We start from the raw sequence: 17006 nt of genomic DNA, 5'->3' as shown, positions 1-17006 counted from the left end.
CATATTTACTTATGAATTTGACGTCAATTGTTTATACAACATCGATATTAGGCCATTTATATGCCAATGTCTGGCATAGATGGTGTTGACCTCTACTATTTGCTTCTGAAGAACTGAGTGACTATTACTCTTCTTAATTAATTATGTCGACATATGATATCTCCCGAAAATCTTCAAGAAACAGCTGTCATTACTATGTACATTATTCGGACTCAAGTACAGCTCGCGAACTCGCTGCGTTGTGTGCAGTCCGCAGCTTCATATCGTCTATCCAAACGCCAAACACGCTGATGAACGAATGTCTTCCTAAACAATACCGGTCCAACCATGCAACCGGAACTCTTCAAACACTGCCTATCCATTACCGAGAGCTCCGAGCGGAAAGAAGGGGTAAAATGTAATTTGAACAATTAACAACAACCGCCTCCTCTCCGCCGATTGCTCAGCGTAAATACCTCTTCCCACTCCCGTAGTCCCCAGTTTTGCGTCCTATTCTTTTTCCTCCTCCTTCTCAGTCCGCTATGTCCATCGTCCACAGTGGCACCCGTCATAGAACTCTTGATACTGCCTCCGTCACTAGCTGTGTTCCACCCACCGCTGTCTCCATACTGGATCCCACTCGCTGGGTCATCGGGATCAATCTCTCCCAATTCAATCTTTGTGAGAATTATTCTTGCTAGTCTTTCGAAGATTTCGTCAACGCCCTCGCCGTTGAATGCGCTCGCTTCCGTCACCACTGATATTCCTGCTGTGCTAGCCCATCGACTGGATTCCGCTCGCGTGACTTCTCTACCTTCTGGTGCGACCGTTGCTCTTTGTTGACTTCCTGCACTTATGGATGCTCCGCGATCTCTAGTCGTGGCCGTGCTTGTATAAGAGCTACCTCCAGCGCCGAGCATACCAGATGTCAGTGTTGAGTTGGATGTGACGCTCGTTGGTGTTGGGGGCGGAAGACTTGTGTCGACGAGTGTATCGGTAAGATCGAGTTTGTTGCCCACGAGCATGAGGCTTAGGTTCGGAGATGCAAGCGCTCGAGCATCATTTAGGAAAGGCTGGAGGTTTCGGAAGGATGCATGAGAGGTAAGGTCGTAGACGAGGATAGCGCCCGCAGCGCCTCGGTAATAGGAGCGAGAGACTGATCGAAAACGTTCTGTTCCAGCTGTATCCCAAAGCTAGATCCTGTTAACGTGCTTTCTTTGTTATCGCGCGATCGTGTGGTATACCTGAAGCTTTACCCGTTTTCGCCTTGATCCGGTGCCAACTTTGATGATTTTTGTAGCAAACTCCACGCCGATGGTTTGCGACGACAAGACTCTCCATTCATTCTTGACAAAACGATGTAGTAGGCATGACCTATAAAAGCGCGAAACAGTCAGTCAAAGACTCTGGTGTAGGAGCGCGGCTGTCGCGAAAGAAAGTCCGAGTTGCTCGCAAAATGTCTCGATAATGACGTACTTTCCAGTTCCGCTGGGCCCAAGCAATATAATCTTGGCCAGGTAATCATACATGCTCCCTAGCTCCTTATCATGGTCAGCCGCTTGGTAACGCGTCGACAACGATGTTCCTCTCGCCTACCTGCTCCCGAGCCGTACCCGAGCTATCCTCGCTCGCGCCGGAGTGCTGGCGAGGCCTGGTCATTGCGGGCAAATGACGAGATGGCGGAAAATAATGGCTGATATGTTTTAGGCGGTCGGATGATATCGCATGTCTTGGCTTTCGGTTGGGTTATCGCGGTAGGTATGTAGGAAGGGAAGTCGGGTATGTAGAGAGTTGTTGTCGGATGTAGGATATAGAGGAGGAGTATGACGTTCTTGTTCTTGTTTTTGTAGTTGTTAAAATTAACAAGAAAAGACGATGCAATGCGATCAATCCCTGGGCATGGATGGAATGGATGTTTGAGAGCGAGGGTGGGTCGCCCTGTAAACCTGTAGCTGGAGTCCTCAAACTGTAACAGGAGATAGCGTCATTAGGTGATGATAACGTGACGATGTATCCGTAAATGGGAGCCCGATAACACCGCCTGAGCTTGAGTGGATCGTTGTTACTGCTTGAATTCTTGGAATTAGATAATTGGCTACAGATAAACAGATTTGCCGATCGGTAGAGATGCGAAATCTGGGGTTTCGGGACATAAAATCTCTGATTTTCTACTGATATGGATGGAGACTGATTCACATCCATGTGCGCCCTCACCTGGGTCTTTGTTTCCGACTTGCAGTGCATCCTGTCTTCATAATATTACTTGGCATTTGTCTCAGAGATTCAGTGTCGTTATAACCCTGAAGTTACGAATTGAAACACAGAGTATAAGAATAGAATCGTGTTTTGCCATTCAGCTGACATTTGCACTATTCCGGGTAAATAAGCTTATTACGTATAGAAAGACTAAGATAGTCACACACAATTTTTAGCTGTCTGACCTAGGTAAAAAAGAGAAGCTGGCAGTAAGTCAACATCCTCTTACAACTACAAATATTGTATACTTTAGGCCAGCCGTAGAACACAGATATACAGTCTCCTCCAATGTTTACTCTGTACGTGGCTTTGTTTGCCGTCGATGTAGGACCTAATGCAAGGATTGAGGACTCATTGATTCATTGGCTTTTTAAAATGATAGCCATAGGCCGATCTGCGGCCAGTTTGAGTCACCAAGCATGGGTATACATAAAAGCCCCCTCCCGCAATTTTCTCTCACAACAGAGTCAAGCAAAGCAGACAACATCAGCTAGCAGCACAACACATAGATCAGACCCGGCAAAATCTTGATGCTAAAACAGACACAATGCAGTCAGCCAACAACCCCATCTCCCACCATACCAGCCACACCATGGGCCAAGGTGCCGCCAGTAGCAACAGCGGCGACAATAGCTGCGGAGCGAATTGCGTGGATAACCATGTTAGCCATGCAATTGGCGATGGAGATGGGGTTGTCCGAGTCTCGGGTGGAGAGACTGGTAAGAGCCTATATGAAGTTTATGGATTCTAGCTAACTTAGCCTTACAGGAAACGATGGAGGCCTTGTCGTGGAAGCCTCCGTAACGGATGTTGGTGTCAACGATTTGAACCAAACTACTACAATCAACGATGAATCGGACGATGAAAGCTCTCTTGCGGACAGTTCCGGCTCCATTAGCGATGGGCCCAGCTTTGGAGGAACTTCGATCCGATCCCTCGGCAGCATGTCCAACTTCAGCATCATCGACACTACTCTGCGTGAGGGTGAGCAGTTCATCAATGGCAATTACGACACCGAAACCAAGCTCAAGATTGCTCGAGCTTTGGATGACATTGGTGTTGAATACGTGAGTCTGTTGAATAGCGAGAGGTCGATATCTCAACTAACACATGGGCCAGATCGAAGTGACTTCCCCTGCTGCGTCTCCTCGGTCCAAGTTGGACTGCGCGGCTATCTGCAAGCTGGGTCTCAAGGCCAAGGTTCTTTGCCATATTCGATGCAACATGGACGATGCCAGAATCGCAGTTGAAACCGGTGTTGATGGAATGTAAGTCGAATGAACCTCCGATGTAACTCTCCCATTCAACTAACACTCATCCGATAGCAACATGTGCATCGGCACTTCCACTCAGCTTATGGAGCATTCCCACGGAAAGGATCTCGATTGGATCGCCGCCAAGGCCAAGGAGGTCATCGAATTCACCCAAGCCCACGGCATCGAGGTCCGATTCTCTGGCGAAGACTCCTTCCGCTCCGACTTCAGTGAGATTCTGAAGCTCTACTCGCTCATGGACCGTCTCGGCGCCCACCGCGTTGGAATTGCCGACACCGTCGGTGGCGCGACTCCTCGTGAGGTCTTTGACAAGATCTCCACGCTCAAGCAGATGGTCGGATGTGATATCGAGACTCACTTCCACAATGATACTGGTTGTGCTGTCGCCAACGCTTACACTGCGATTGAGGCTGGGGCCACTCACATTGACACCACTGTTTTGGGCATTGGAGAGAGGAATGGAATTACTTCCCTTTCTAAGCTCTTGCATTGTATGCTTCAGATGGGTCATGATTCTGTTTTGACCAAGTACAAGCTTGAGAAGCTTCCTGCTCTTGAACAGCTTGTCGCCGAAGCTGTTGATATCGAGATCCCCTGGAACAACGCTTCACTTGCGGCATATCTCTGAATGTACTAAATCAGAGATCGCCTCGCAGGGCTAGAGCCAAACGGCTAAACTTACCTTTCTATTCTGCTAAACTTGGAGTGAGGAGTATCAAGTAGTACTCATATAGTGAATTGAAAAATCTCGTATAAGATAGTGCTGCCCCAGTGTGTTTAGGTTACCCTGCACCATCGTGTTGCAAGAGTGATTCGGTACGTTGGTCAACTTGAAGCTGAACCTTTTTTCATGAGAGAAACCAGTGTCATTATTCTATCCTTGATATTAAAAATTTCGATATGAGTACTGAAATAGTCTTATACTTACACGATGCTTTCAGGCATCCAATATCATGACTTAAAAGGAGCCGTCAAATGTGACAAGTTGCCGAGGCATGTTCGGGTCAGCCACCCCCGGATTCCCCACGTGTGCTTAAATCGCCGAGATGAATGACATACCCGGACCAGTTCGAAATTGATTCATTCCCTTTTCTTTTCAAAATTCTCATAATATATACACTCAACAACACATCATGAAGATCCAAGGCCGAACATTTGCCATCTCCGGAGGGTAGGTGCAATCATATCGAAAAACTCTTTCACATGTCGCTGACTTAGATACAGTGCTTCCGGCCTTGGCCAGGCATGCGTTGAAGATATATGCGCCAATGGCGGCAATGTGGCCATTCTTGACATGAATGAGGAGAATGGACAAGAACTAGTCAAGAAATTGGGTTCATCGGCTAAATTCTTCGAATGCAATGTGTTGGAAACAGAGAGCGTTACCAAGGCTGTCCAAGGTGCTGCACAATGGGCCAAAGAGACGGGGAAGCCTCTTGGAGGTGTGATTGCTGCAGCTGGTGTATCAACTCCTGCAACGGTAAGACTAGACTCTTCAAATTTGTGACTGAGTCGGTGAGACCGTAACTAACTGACTGACTTCATAGATGCTCGATCGTAATGGTGCTGCCTTCAGCCTTGATGACTTTGACTTTGTTATCAACGTCAATCTCCGCGGCACAATCGACCTCGTGCGTCAGACTCTCGAGCACCTTGCAAAGGTAGAGCCCGAGGGATCTGACGGCGAGCGAGGTGTTGTCATCATGGTAGCTTCATCAGCAGCCTTCGATGGTCAAAAGGGTCAAGTCTCTTATTCCGCCAGTAAAGGCGCCGTGACAGCCATGACACTTCCCATGGCACGAGATCTTGCTCGATATGGCATTCGAGTCGTGACCATTGCGCCTAGTCTGTTCGACAGCCGAATGACGAGTGTGATGCCCGAGAAGGTCAAGAAGAGTCTCGAGGGCGCGATGGAGTTTCCTAAGAGAGCTGGTCAACCCAAGGAGTTTGCGCAATTGGCGCGGCAGGGAATTGAGAATGTCATGTTGAATGGTGTTGTTATTAGGTTGGATGGTGCTATGAGAATGCCCAGCAAAATGTAAGATAGATCTTCATCCTGTGTTATTGAAAGTGGTCGGATTTGTCAGATTTGAAATATAGCAATAGATTGGTAATTTGAGTGATCATGTAATTCATTTTGGTTGTTAGACAAGCTTGGCTTTGCTCTGCCGAGAATAGTATCCGGGGGAGCTATTGCGAGATCGGATCGGCATCCGGCAGAGAACTTACCCACCTCGCGACATTCGTAATCAACGTCACAACCTCCGTTTAAAACTCTAGAATATCTTCATCAATAACACCTGAAAGGAGACTTCATAGCGGCTGCTTTAAAGACTCAACCCAATATCCCTTGCGCAGAAACAACAGCCTGGCACTGTGTCTATAATACAGCTACTTACACTGCCTACCTCTACATTTACCTCATAGGTACACCAACATAGCTGTATCATCATAACCACCGAACCATCTATAGCTCCGACAATGGCTCCAACCAAAGTGGCAATTCTGGACGACTACCAAGGGGTTGCTGATCCCTTCTTCAAGAAACTCGACCCATCCAAGTATGACGTCGTGTCTATCAAGGATACGTTGCTGCCTTACAACCACCCAGACAGCTCACAATCGAACAAGGATGCTCTTGTTGAGAGATTTAAGCCTTTTGATGTTATATGTAAGTAAAATGTCTTATTAGAAGGTCCGAGAATAAGCGGCTGATCAACTCAGGCACTATGAGGGAGCGTACGCCCTTCCCACGAGAGTTGATCGAGCAACTCCCTTCACTCAAGCTTCTCCTCACCACAGCTTTTCGCAACAGATCCCTGGACCTAGATTCCCTCAAAGAACGAGGGATCCCAGTTGCCGGAACAGTTGATAAGCCCCGTAGCAGCAAGCCGGTGCTCGCTGGCACGGGCAGCACCACTCAACACTGCGTCACTCTCATCCTCTCGCTCGCTCGAGGCATCGCCAGGGATGACGCCGCTGTCAAAGAGGGCCTGTGGCAAACCGGTCTCGCGACTGATCTCTCAGGAAAAAGTTTGGGTGTCCTCGGCCTCGGGAGATTGGGAAGCGCAGTCGCGAGGATTCTCAACGTCGCATTGGGTATGAAGATTATCGCATGGAGCAGCAACCTCACACAGGAGGCGGCAGATGAGAAGGCCAGGGAAGCTGGGCTTCCTGTTGAGGATGGGGAGGGTGAGAAGACGTTCAAAGTGGTAAGCCGAGATGAGTTCTTCAGAAACGCCGATGTGGTGTCTGTACACCTCGTCCTGTCTGATAGGACACGCGGCATAATCAACAAAGAGGACTTGGCAAAGATGAAGCCGACAGCCTTGTTTGTCAATACCTCTCGAGGTCCCCTCGTAGTGGAGAAAGATCTTCTTGACCACCTCAAGGCTGGCCGTATTAGGGGCGCAGCTGTTGATGTCTTTGAGCCGGAACCTCTCCCCGCTGACAGCGAGTGGCGCAACAAGAACTGGGGTCGCGATGGAACGAGTCAAGTTCTTGTCACCCCTCACATGGGCTATTGTGAGGAGGACACCATCAAGTCGTGGTATGAGCAACAGGTTGAGAACATCGAGCGATGGGCTGCCAACGAGCCGTTACACAATGTGTTCACCTAGGTATGATCGGCGAAAGAAAAAGACAAGGACAAGGCTTCTGGAAGATGCTTATGTGCAGGACCGAGTTTCATCTCAACGACAGAGGAAAAAGCAAATCTGAACAAACAATCACAAGTGCATATATCCATGACCTTGACTGTTCATCATGATAGGCTATATAGTCGAAACAATGGGAACGGATCCTTTGATATGCATGAGACTGCAGTTGTTGATCTGCACTTTGGGACGGGCCTACCCGTTGCATCCCCGATGATACGATGGCCCCGGATTTCTCAATATGCGTATGAATGTCTCTTTCGTTGAACTTACACCAAACTGAAGCCTTGGACCCACGGTGATAGTCGTGGATCAAATGACTTACATGCCCTTGGCTGTAGATCATGGCCCCATGAGTTCCCTGGTGGATTTACTCGATACAACCCCGTTCCTTCAGGCTGGAATGCATATCCTGATTCATATACTTGCAGAAGTGATGTGTTTTACGTGCATTGTGTTCATAGAAGAGGATCCGCAACGTTTCAGACCCTCAACTTCAGTGCCTATGTTGATCGCTGGTATATCCTCCAATGATGCTTGGTATCGTTATTGATATTTTGGGGTGAAATGACTATCACATAGTCCTGGCAACTATTTGCTGCGGGATATGTTTGACGCATGATTGAGACTCTTTGCCGCCATGTTTGGGCTCAGCAGACCTCTTTCGCAACCCTAATCTACATCCATCCTACAGCATCACAAGGCGGTTCTCGACCATGTCTTATCAAATGCCGAATTTCCACAAACATACAACATTACCAGTCGAGGCAGTAAAACCGCCAGATTACATATCTCACCGCTAAAGGCGTTCGAGAGGCGTGTCTTGTTAATATCAGCCTTAGGATCTTCAGCTGGTATCGGGAACGGCGGCGCGTCCCTTTCTGGCTGCATTTGAGACATTGAAGCCTCGAAATCGAAAACGTGACCTTCCAAGACTAGCTATTCTCGCTCCTATACGATTAAACTAAGCCTAGAAAAGATGATCTCAGCACAAGACAGATGTGATTCAAGCCTGTTCAGGAACATGGCTTTTTTTCGAGTCTTCTATTATTGATGTTAGTCGCTATGCTGGCCTCGTTTAATGGCGTGATGGTTCGGGGACGGCACGAAGCGGTAGATTATATCGTTCGCTTCAGGGACTATCGTGGATCTAGTGGTAATAGTATCCTTGGAGTTGCAGATTTGCACTAGGATTTTAGGGCAGGGATGCTGTTTCTGGAGTGTCGTGGCTATGGTGTTGGTGTTTCGGCCACTTATGGTGGAGCACACTCGGTTTATGGCTTGCTGAGAAGCAGCTGGAGAGACTGAATATGGATTGATACATATTTCCTGTCTTCTCTGTCAGATAACGGGTCCAAGTATCCTGTTGTTCCCCGCGCATACCCCCCTTGTCTCTAAACGGGACAGTTGCATCACGACCTCTACAAGGGTCAACGGTGTAGGCTCTGTAAGCTTGGTGGACCTTTGAGCCCTTGTCTGATGGGGATTGTGATTGAATCTGCATGCCGAAAACAAAGGACTCTTTTGGAAACTCGATTCTCTGGGTCCTTTTATTGTCTCCCACTTTTTTCACTGAATCAATCTCTCTGAGTCGAGTTTCAATGACATTTCATTCCGATGCAAGAAAGCGGAATAGACTCAGCCAATAGAGTTGATAAAAATAATCGCAAAAGGTTACGTCGCTTAATTGGTTTGAAGTTAATTTTGCAGAGACACAACACTCTTAGTTTACAAACTCAAAGCCTTCAGCGCCATGAGAGATGTTGCTAGCTTCAACGGACCAAGGTGTCATAGACGCTACATCTCATCAAGCAACTAAGCATATGGCCGTTGAATAGAGTCAAACGGCACAAGAAGGGGAATCTCATTGATGACTTGATGGCACCTAACTAGAGCACGCCCGCCCGTTGAATCTCAAAGGTACTTGCCGTTGACAGCCATGGATGATCCTGGTTCATTCATACTGTGGTGTATGTGGATGTCTTCGGCATGCGGGGATAAGCGAGTGAGATCAACTGAAGCGAGCTGAAGAGACAGATGAAACTTTCCTCTCCCCCTCTGGAACTAACCCTTCCAAGCTTTGCTTGTCCGAGACAGACCCGTCAGCGACATTCTCCCTCTGGTGCAAATGGCCAACTTACACGAGAAAACTTGAACCTTGTCCACATGTCATGAGAGCTTTCAGCTTCAGTACCTTTACGCTTTACCCTTAGTGATCTAGTCTTCGGATGTCTCGTCTCGATATTTCATCCTCACCAGCTGAGGAAGGTTAATACGGTAATAGTCGCCTTTTTTCCTTTATGTGTGCGGGTACACCTCGAAAAAACGCCATCTACGACTAAAGTCAATGTGCCTTGTGTGCTGACCTATGAACATCATCATTGAAAGAATACCAATCGGTTTTTGATACTGTGGTAAGCAAATAGTGTACCCGATGATCAACATGATGCTTTTATGCTTGCTCCTCAAAGCCACTGTAACTATATCCTAGACAGCATCATGTTGGGCGGACAGACATGACAAAAGGTCCTCGTTCAGATAATCCAGGAACCTTGTCTGTGAAGGACAAGCAATCACAAAGAAAGGCTATCCCCGTAGCGTAACCCGAGTTACACTTCTCCTCTCTTGGGAGTATCAATATCAGAGTCAGACTCCATTCCGTGTCGCTTGTACCGTACCCTACCTTACCCTGCCGATGTGATGCCCACCCCCGACGAGAGCTGAGATGCAGATGCGGCTACTACACTCAGAGACGACGCCACTTGAACCGTTTGGTCTGAGGTGTGGTTCGATTGAGGATATCATTGATCGGAAGTTATGCCGTTCCCTCTTGCTCTTGCCTGCTCTTCTCGATATAAAATCCCCGAGTACGCCATTGAAGAAACTCTCTTTTGTCAGGTCCATTAGCATCAGTATCCATCTCATCTCACCATTCCTGAGCATCCTACTCTTCTCCCTTCCCTACCATACACACATCACCACAAACCACTTGGAAATCAAGTCACAATGGTTCGATTCACTCGTGCCGACACGGGCATGTCTGACTTGCCCACTGAGGAAGCCGTAGCGGATCGCAAAGCAGGCAGTCCCATCCCCAACCGCGTGAGAAACGCCATCGTCATCGTCCTCGGGGAATTCTGCGGAACCTTCATGTTTCTTCTTCTCTCCTTCATCGGTGCCCAAACTGCCCTCGTTACTAATAACCCTACCAATTCTACTGCCCCCTTGGAGCCCTTCTCGTTGATGTACATTGCTGCCTCTTTCGGTACTGCTCTCGCCGTCAATGTCTGGATCTTTTATCGTGTTAGTGGTGGCATGTTCAACCCGGCTGTAAGTGACACTCGTACCAACTTGTTTGATTGACTCACATGCTCATTCTTTTTTCTTCTTTAGGTGACTCTCGGTCTGGTCCTCGTCGGTGCTGTACCACCTCTTCATGCCCTTGCTATTATTCCTACACAACTCGTTGCCGCTATCGCCGCCGCGGGAGTTACCGACGGTCTCATCCCCGGACCTCTCCTTGTCACAAATGCTCTCGGCAATGGTACGAGCATTGCTCAGGGTGTTTTCATCGAGATGTTCCTCACTGCCCAACTTGTCTTGACTGTTTACTTCCTTGCCGTTGAGAAGCACCGCAGCACACATCTTGCCCCCATCGGCATTGGTATCTCTGTCTTCATTGCTCACATCTGTGGGACAAACTGGACTGGCACATCCATCAACCCTGCTCGATCCTTTGGTCCTTCTGTCATCGCTGGTTTCCATGGGTACGATTGGATCTACTACCTTGGTCCTTTTATGGGTTCTCTCCTGGCCTTCGGATGCTACAAGATCTTTAAGGTGCTCGAATATCAGACCGCCAACCCTGGCCAGGACGATGATGATTTGGAGCGGGGCAGCAAACATCACTTCTTCCATCATCACGAGAAGGAGCCCATCTCTCACTCCCAGACCGACACTCTTGAGCCCAAGGATCACGGCCTTCCCCCGCGAAACGATAGCGTCATTGATGGTCAGATGAGCCATGCCTAAGTTGTTTCCGACGATCGGGGCTGCTCAAATCACATGTCCAGCACTGGCTGTATGACTGTTGAGTAGTACAAGATTATGAGTTCCGTTACATTCTGTCATGTAACAGCGGGCTCTAACACAAGGCTGGATCTATGTGTTGAACCATTCACTACTACATCGCATCAGTGTATGTAACACGACGATGTCTTTCTAATGGGTGTTTTTGGGAAAGGAATGGAGGGGAAATTGGAGTATACGAGGAGGATGCATGATTAAATGAGGACTTTTAGCATGAGTTTCGGAGTACATGCAGTTTCAATAAGACATCTGGGCTTCCTAAGTGTAGTGCAGCTCAGTCACCCCGATTATCTTCAAAGTCGTTCCACTCATCGTCGTCTTTGGCCGTCAATCCCATCGCCTCTTCCTCCTCAGGGCTCCTAAGGTTCTTCACCCGCATACAAGCCTGGAAACCAACAAAGGCAGCCCAAAACGGCAGTGGGATAAAGGTTATAACACCCCCGATGTAAACGATATAAGCAACAAATCCAAGGTAGGATTGAATGAAACCCAGAGTTCTGTTGATGGGTCCTCCGCCAATGAGGTCTGTGAAGACCAAGCCGCTGATGAGCAAGACACCAAAGATCCAGACGATGCTCAAGACCGGGAGAACCATAGCCCAGTCTCTCGTTTCATAGAAGAACTTGTGGAAACGTTTGGTCCATGGTGCCAGAATGGGTATGTAAGATGCTGTAGTAAAAAGGAGAAACAGCTCAAATGTGAAAGGGATAAGCAGAAGAAGGATGAGCATTGGGCTGGAGGTGAATGAGTCCACGAGAACCTGGTGTGTTTCTGCGATTAAGAGGAAGCCAAATTGGAACGACCATAGGCCATAGGCCGTGGTCTTGAAGAGAGATCTTTCTGTTGACATTGTGTGCTTATGTTGCGATGAAATTGAGAGGTTGTTAATTTGAAGTTGACGCAGGGGTAAGGCGAGCGCTGATCACTGATTACTGTGCCCCGCTGTGCCGCTTGATGGATGATCCTTGCTGCAGATATGGAAATAGCACGGCAACAGGAGCCGTCAGTGATGGTCATCACGTGAATAAATTTGATCAGTTTGCAAGTCAAGATCTCTATTAGTTTCAGGATAATTTGAAATCCTTAGAATAATAGTGAAAGTTGAGAGAAAAGTCTTTGACCGCTGACAGCCTCTCAGCTGCAATGAGACGCACCAAGTGCGTGCAAGTCCCACCTACACAAGCATCCAATAGATTGCGAAATCGAGACCAGAAGAGACAGTTCCATGATGCACAGAATTGCTCTCGAGTGCTTGGCTCAATGCTGTAGAACTTGTTAACCAAGTTATGGGATGTGACAGTTTCGCATATACATGCATCGATGGCTATGTAAAAGATCACATGCAGTGCTTGACGACCAGGACATACATAGAAGTTGTGTTAGTGAGAGGCAACATAGCAACTGAGAAGATGTATGTGCAACAATAACTGCAGGTATGACGGTTAGAGGTCAGAATCTAGGAGCAGTTGTCCCGAGTCTGGATGGATATTGTAGTCGATGTAACAATATTGGACTGTGACATGAGAGAACATCAGGTGATAGGTATTCATCAAGGGCACGGCTCTTTTTGATGTAACACTATGTTAGGCTCGAATTGACTCTATAGCTTTGAGACTATGAGATCTGGTTGTAACTAGAGCATCCACTGCACCGGGCATCTATGCTTCTCTTCCGCCGCAAAGTGGATATTATCGGGTCCGTTCGACCGAGGTTGTCAATTATGGTCTGGATGGAAGGATATTTGGTAGAGATGAATTGATTTTGAATGAAACGACTATGTATTATAAAAGAGAATTAATAGAGTAGTGAGACAATAAACAAGGTATTCAGTGTCAGTGCTCCATATATACCGAGATAATATTTTATCAGATGCCGTGGCCAGTTCCTCGGTATCCGGGAATGGCTGCGGAGCTCCATATGTAAAGTATTCCGGTTCCGGTTTCGCCTCGCATGTCTTTTAGCTTGACATACGAAAATATATCAAGGCATATGAATATATAGATCATATAGTATAAGAGAATATCACAATCAAGTAATATTTCTTGGCAATATAGTTGCAAAGAAGAACAAATACGTGTAAAAGACTGTCGATCTTATGACGACTGAAGATGCCCAAGCTACAGGGCATCCAGCGCTATACCCTCCTATACCGTTGGCTGCGCCTTCCCTTGGAACAGCCATCCCAAAGAGCACATGACCCACGTGATCATCTTGTAGTTAGTCCTGAGGTTTCCAATGGGATATGCCTGATCAATCCTTGCCTTTTCATTGACTCCTTACTAGATCTGTTGTACAATTCAACATATCGTCATCAATTGAATCCGTATAATACTGAGGATCTGACCTCTCTTACACAGAGTCTGGTCTGGCCTGACAGGCCTAGAACCCGCCCCCACTTGTCCCTCCGAGCTGGGGCCTCCCGACGTCTTGCCCCGGCCCAACGCACCATCGGCTCCGTGTACTTTACCTTTACTTTACTTTTGACTAGAAACAGTCACAAGGCGGAGAATTCTCGTCCTAGTCGGGATTTATCTACTGTGCCTTGTTTTTACCCCTAAGGGAGAAAACCACATTCACTGTCGTTATACTGTCCCTCGGCGCAATAATCTACAGCTTCATCATCGGACAGACCCGGCCCCAAGTTCTAGGTGGGGTTTCAATGTCCAACGCGGGGCTCACTCTCTGCCTCTGACGACTCTTGCCGATTTAATTACAATACCGGAACTGACGAGAACTGAACTGGACGAGAAACTCACCAGACTTTGTGGCACACCATGTCGTCGGTCAAAGCCACAAAGAAGAGCGCATTCTCTTGTGAGCCGTGCCGTAGACGCAAGGTCAATACAACCATTACTTCACCCATAAACCTGTACTGATACCCTTTAGGTCAAATGCGGCGGCGAGCAACCTATTTGCAATCGCTGTGCTGCTAGAAGCGATGACTGTATTTACAAACTGTGGGACTCACCTCGGCCTCACTATTTTTTGAGCAATTGCTCACGTGTCATAGAAACCCGACTCTGTCTTACACCCAACGCCTTGAGGAACGCATCAAAGAACTAGAAGATCAACTTGCAGCTCTCAAATCCCCCCCTCAGTTGCCGCCTCAAATCATTCGAGTCCTGGGGTCTGGAATGGCCATGACTTGAATCGCCATCCAGAGGAGCATGCAATGACGAGGAGCTTCATGGGTCTCAAGATCGATGACAAGGGTGGCATTACTTATCATGGACCGACGAGTCTCTTTAATCTTCCCAGTGACCCTCACAAGCATAAGCCAGACTCGATATCATCCATTGACTCAGATGCTCATAGGAGAGAGCGATTGGTCAACAATGCATGGCATCAGCGAGCGATGGAAAACTTGTCTGATATTCCAGTAGGTTTTCATCAGATCAGCTGTCTTATTCATCTCAACCAACTTACACCACAAAGGAACCGTTTCAATACCTTCTGAACGTGCATTGGTGCTGGATCCAGCCTCTTTTTAACTTCATTTACAGGCCTGCATTCACTCGTATGCTTCACCTTGACATCACCTAAGAAGTGACTAACGCTCACAGGTGACATGCAATCCATGGGACCTTACTATTCTCACACTCTTCTGAACGCTATGCTCTCACATTCTATCCGCTGGGGTAAAAGTGATCCTTCCACCAAACAGCTGCTGGATCAGTCGTACGATGGAGGAGCTGTCTTCGCAAAACATGCCCGAAGCATGCTTTTCGACGAACTAAGTCGAGGTGTTTGCACTATCCCAACTGTTCAGACATTACTACTTCTTAGCGCAGGAGAATGTGGTCATGGCAACACGACACAGGCTTGGATTTATAGTGGCATAGCCTTCCGCCTCATCGATCATCTGGGCATTTGTGTTGATGGACAGAGATATCCAGGATCCGTCCATTTGACTGATGAGGAGGTTGAGATTCGACATCGACTTTACTGGAGTTGCTACTTCTGGGATAAGATTATCAGCCTATACCTCGGTCGTTCGCCTTCACTACAGCATACACTTGTGTCTCCACCCCAGATTATCAGTAAGTCTAGCTGTGGAATTATTCAGCAAGCAAGTTACTCATGATTCTGTAGTGGACGACTCGGCTGAGAATGAGCTCTGGGTCCCCTTCGACTCCCCTCATGGATCAGATTGGAAATATCCTCCCGCGACAGCTCATTCGACTTCCTGTTTCATGAGTGCTTGTCGATTATCGGTCATCTTTAATGAGATTCTCATCCATATGTATGATCCATTACTGGAGAATACGGAGGCAGAGATGCAAGAGTGTCTGCAGACCCAGGATCCTGCCATGAGACTCTGGTGGGAACAACTCCCTCCGCATCTTAAGATCGAACTCTCCGCCATGCCTGAGTTGGCACCGCCGTCCCACATCGTTACCATGAAGTAAGGATCCGATTTCCTGTTTCTGAAAACCAGTAGCTAACTGCAGTAAAGTGCCTTATACCATACGTTCAGAATTCTCCTGTTCAGGCCTATGCTTACCTGGCAGGTATACCCAGAAGATGAGGGCCCTCATCCGATGCAAAACCATCTTGTTGAATGTGTCACATCTGCAACATCTATTATCGCCATCTTCGATCTATTCTGCAGAACATTTACCATCAGCCACTGCGTTCTATCACTCTCATACAGTGTGTATATCGCGGCCACAATTTTTCTTTTGCAGGTTCAAGCTACCCCTGAGGACCAACAAGCAGTCCGCAAGCTGAGCTTCTGCGTACGCGCCTTGCATCAGGCCAAAAATGTCAATCCAGGTAAGCAGCTCTAAGTTCATAGCTGATACAAGCTCTTAACACATCGCCCAGTCATCTCAAGCGCCTTGGATTTGATCACCCGAGAGATGGCGAATCTTGGGCTTGATCCAGGATTTAGCACACCACAACAACAGCCTCCTCCGCCCATGCCTCAGCAAATGCCAGATGTTCCAATGCCTACGGACATACCGATTACTGAGACTGTTTACCCGGCTTCATTTGAGATACCTGCCCAGCAATCACCTTACGAGCCGGAGCAACTGTTTCAGACACCATGGGCAGACAACATGAATCCAAATGCAATGGCAGTCGACCGTGGTGTTTTTGAAGCCTTGTCCTCATTTGAGCCCCTGAGTGTACGGGTGGGCGCTATCTACGAGTCAGGAAACAACCCTCAGAATTTTGGTTGATCAAGGATGCCGTTGCAGAAGCATCCTGGAATTTACTAAAACTGATTTGATCAATGTTAATGACAGCAGGATATATAAAGATCAAGGAACTGATACGAATTTGAAACCTGGAATCTCCAACTGGACTGAAAAATATGAGCTTCTCGATCGGGTATCAGTGCATCAGACGCGATTAAAGACCCAAGGATCTTGATTCATCCAGTAACAAAGAGCTCGCCAAGAGAAGAGGCCTATAATGTACCGACAGTCTTGATTGCGAGCTCTTCCATCAGGATATCGAAGCCGAGTCAGCGTCATATACCCGCATCTGCCGAGCCCTCAAGGTCCGCGCGCCGAACCCTTCTCGGCCCTACTCGGAGTATATGTAATCGACGTTGTACTTTCAACAACACACTTCATGCTGGAACATAGAGTTCTTGTGCTGGTTACCTGTAGAGTAGCCTAGCGCTTTGTAGAAAGAACAGCTAGTTTGGATCACAGTTGAAGCTATTTTGGAAATCGTTCTTGACGTTTCAGGGGCCGCAATGCAACGACGGAATGATTGACAGATGAATGATAGGCAGTCA

At 47.7% G+C, this 17006-nt stretch overlaps 6 protein-coding genes across 6 annotated transcripts; 4 read left to right on the top strand and 2 right to left on the bottom strand.

The window, feature by feature from the left end:
- Positions 1-410: 410 nt before the first annotated feature.
- On the bottom strand, positions 411-1638 carry BKA55DRAFT_531985 (P-loop containing nucleoside triphosphate hydrolase protein; the record flags this gene model as incomplete). Its single annotated transcript, XM_046189276.1, has 4 exons — positions 411-1172; positions 1224-1353; positions 1456-1520; positions 1576-1638. 4 exons carry the CDS (start codon positions 1636-1638, stop codon positions 411-413), a joined length of 1020 nt encoding a protein of 339 aa, XP_046056100.1.
- A 1294-nt stretch (positions 1639-2932) lies between these two features.
- Positions 2933-4433, top strand: BKA55DRAFT_548300 (uncharacterized protein). Its single transcript, XM_046191111.1, has 3 exons — positions 2933-3302; positions 3355-3503; positions 3561-4433. Exons 1-3 carry the CDS (start codon positions 3180-3182, stop codon positions 4135-4137), a joined length of 849 nt encoding a protein of 282 aa, XP_046056099.1. The 5' UTR covers positions 2933-3179; the 3' UTR covers positions 4138-4433.
- Positions 4434-4642: 209 nt separating this feature from the next.
- On the top strand, positions 4643-7129 carry BKA55DRAFT_588082 (D-isomer specific 2-hydroxyacid dehydrogenase; the record flags this gene model as incomplete). Its single annotated transcript, XM_046194744.1, has 6 exons — positions 4643-4680; positions 4734-4989; positions 5057-5547; positions 5843-5885; positions 5937-6180; positions 6234-7129. The coding sequence occupies 6 exons, from the start codon at positions 4643-4645 to the stop codon at positions 7127-7129; spliced, it is 1968 nt and encodes a 655-aa protein (XP_046056098.1).
- Positions 7130-10171: 3042 nt separating this feature from the next.
- Positions 10172-11197, top strand: BKA55DRAFT_531981 (aquaporin-like protein; the record flags this gene model as incomplete). The annotated part of the gene is made up of 2 exons (XM_046189275.1): positions 10172-10495; positions 10559-11197. The coding sequence occupies 2 exons, from the start codon at positions 10172-10174 to the stop codon at positions 11195-11197; spliced, it is 963 nt and encodes a 320-aa protein (XP_046056097.1).
- Positions 11198-11528: 331 nt separating this feature from the next.
- BKA55DRAFT_531980 (uncharacterized protein) lies at positions 11529-12104 on the bottom strand (the record flags this gene model as incomplete). Its single annotated transcript, XM_046189274.1, has 1 exon — positions 11529-12104. The coding sequence occupies one exon, from the start codon at positions 12102-12104 to the stop codon at positions 11529-11531; it is 576 nt and encodes a 191-aa protein (XP_046056096.1).
- A 1924-nt stretch (positions 12105-14028) lies between these two features.
- BKA55DRAFT_588080 (fungal-specific transcription factor domain-containing protein) lies at positions 14029-16440 on the top strand (the record flags this gene model as incomplete). The annotated part of the gene is made up of 8 exons (XM_046194743.1): positions 14029-14091; positions 14141-14211; positions 14333-14633; positions 14690-14771; positions 14818-15294; positions 15347-15659; positions 15732-16030; positions 16082-16440. The coding sequence occupies 8 exons, from the start codon at positions 14029-14031 to the stop codon at positions 16438-16440; spliced, it is 1965 nt and encodes a 654-aa protein (XP_046056095.1).
- Between the last annotated feature and the right edge of the window lie 566 nt (positions 16441-17006).

This window comes from Fusarium redolens (genome assembly GCF_020744475.1).
Source record: "Fusarium redolens strain MPI-CAGE-AT-0023 chromosome Unknown BKA55scaffold_1, whole genome shotgun sequence".
NCBI classification, from domain to species: Eukaryota; Fungi; Ascomycota; class Sordariomycetes; order Hypocreales; family Nectriaceae; genus Fusarium; species Fusarium redolens.
This window is presented reverse-complemented; position numbering and strand designations above follow the sequence as displayed.

Excerpts from the sequence above, each read along its gene's own strand:
- BKA55DRAFT_548300 (XM_046191111.1), top strand. The coding sequence starts at position 3,180 with ATGTCCAACTTCAGCATCATCGACACTACTCTGCGTGAGGGTGAGCAG. Across the intron at positions 3,303-3,354 it reads ATGACATTGGTGTTGAATAC|ATCGAAGTGACTTCCCCTGC; the intron begins GTGAGTCTGTTG and ends CACATGGGCCAG. Across the intron at positions 3,504-3,560 it reads GAAACCGGTGTTGATGGAAT|CAACATGTGCATCGGCACTT; the intron begins GTAAGTCGAATG and ends CTCATCCGATAG.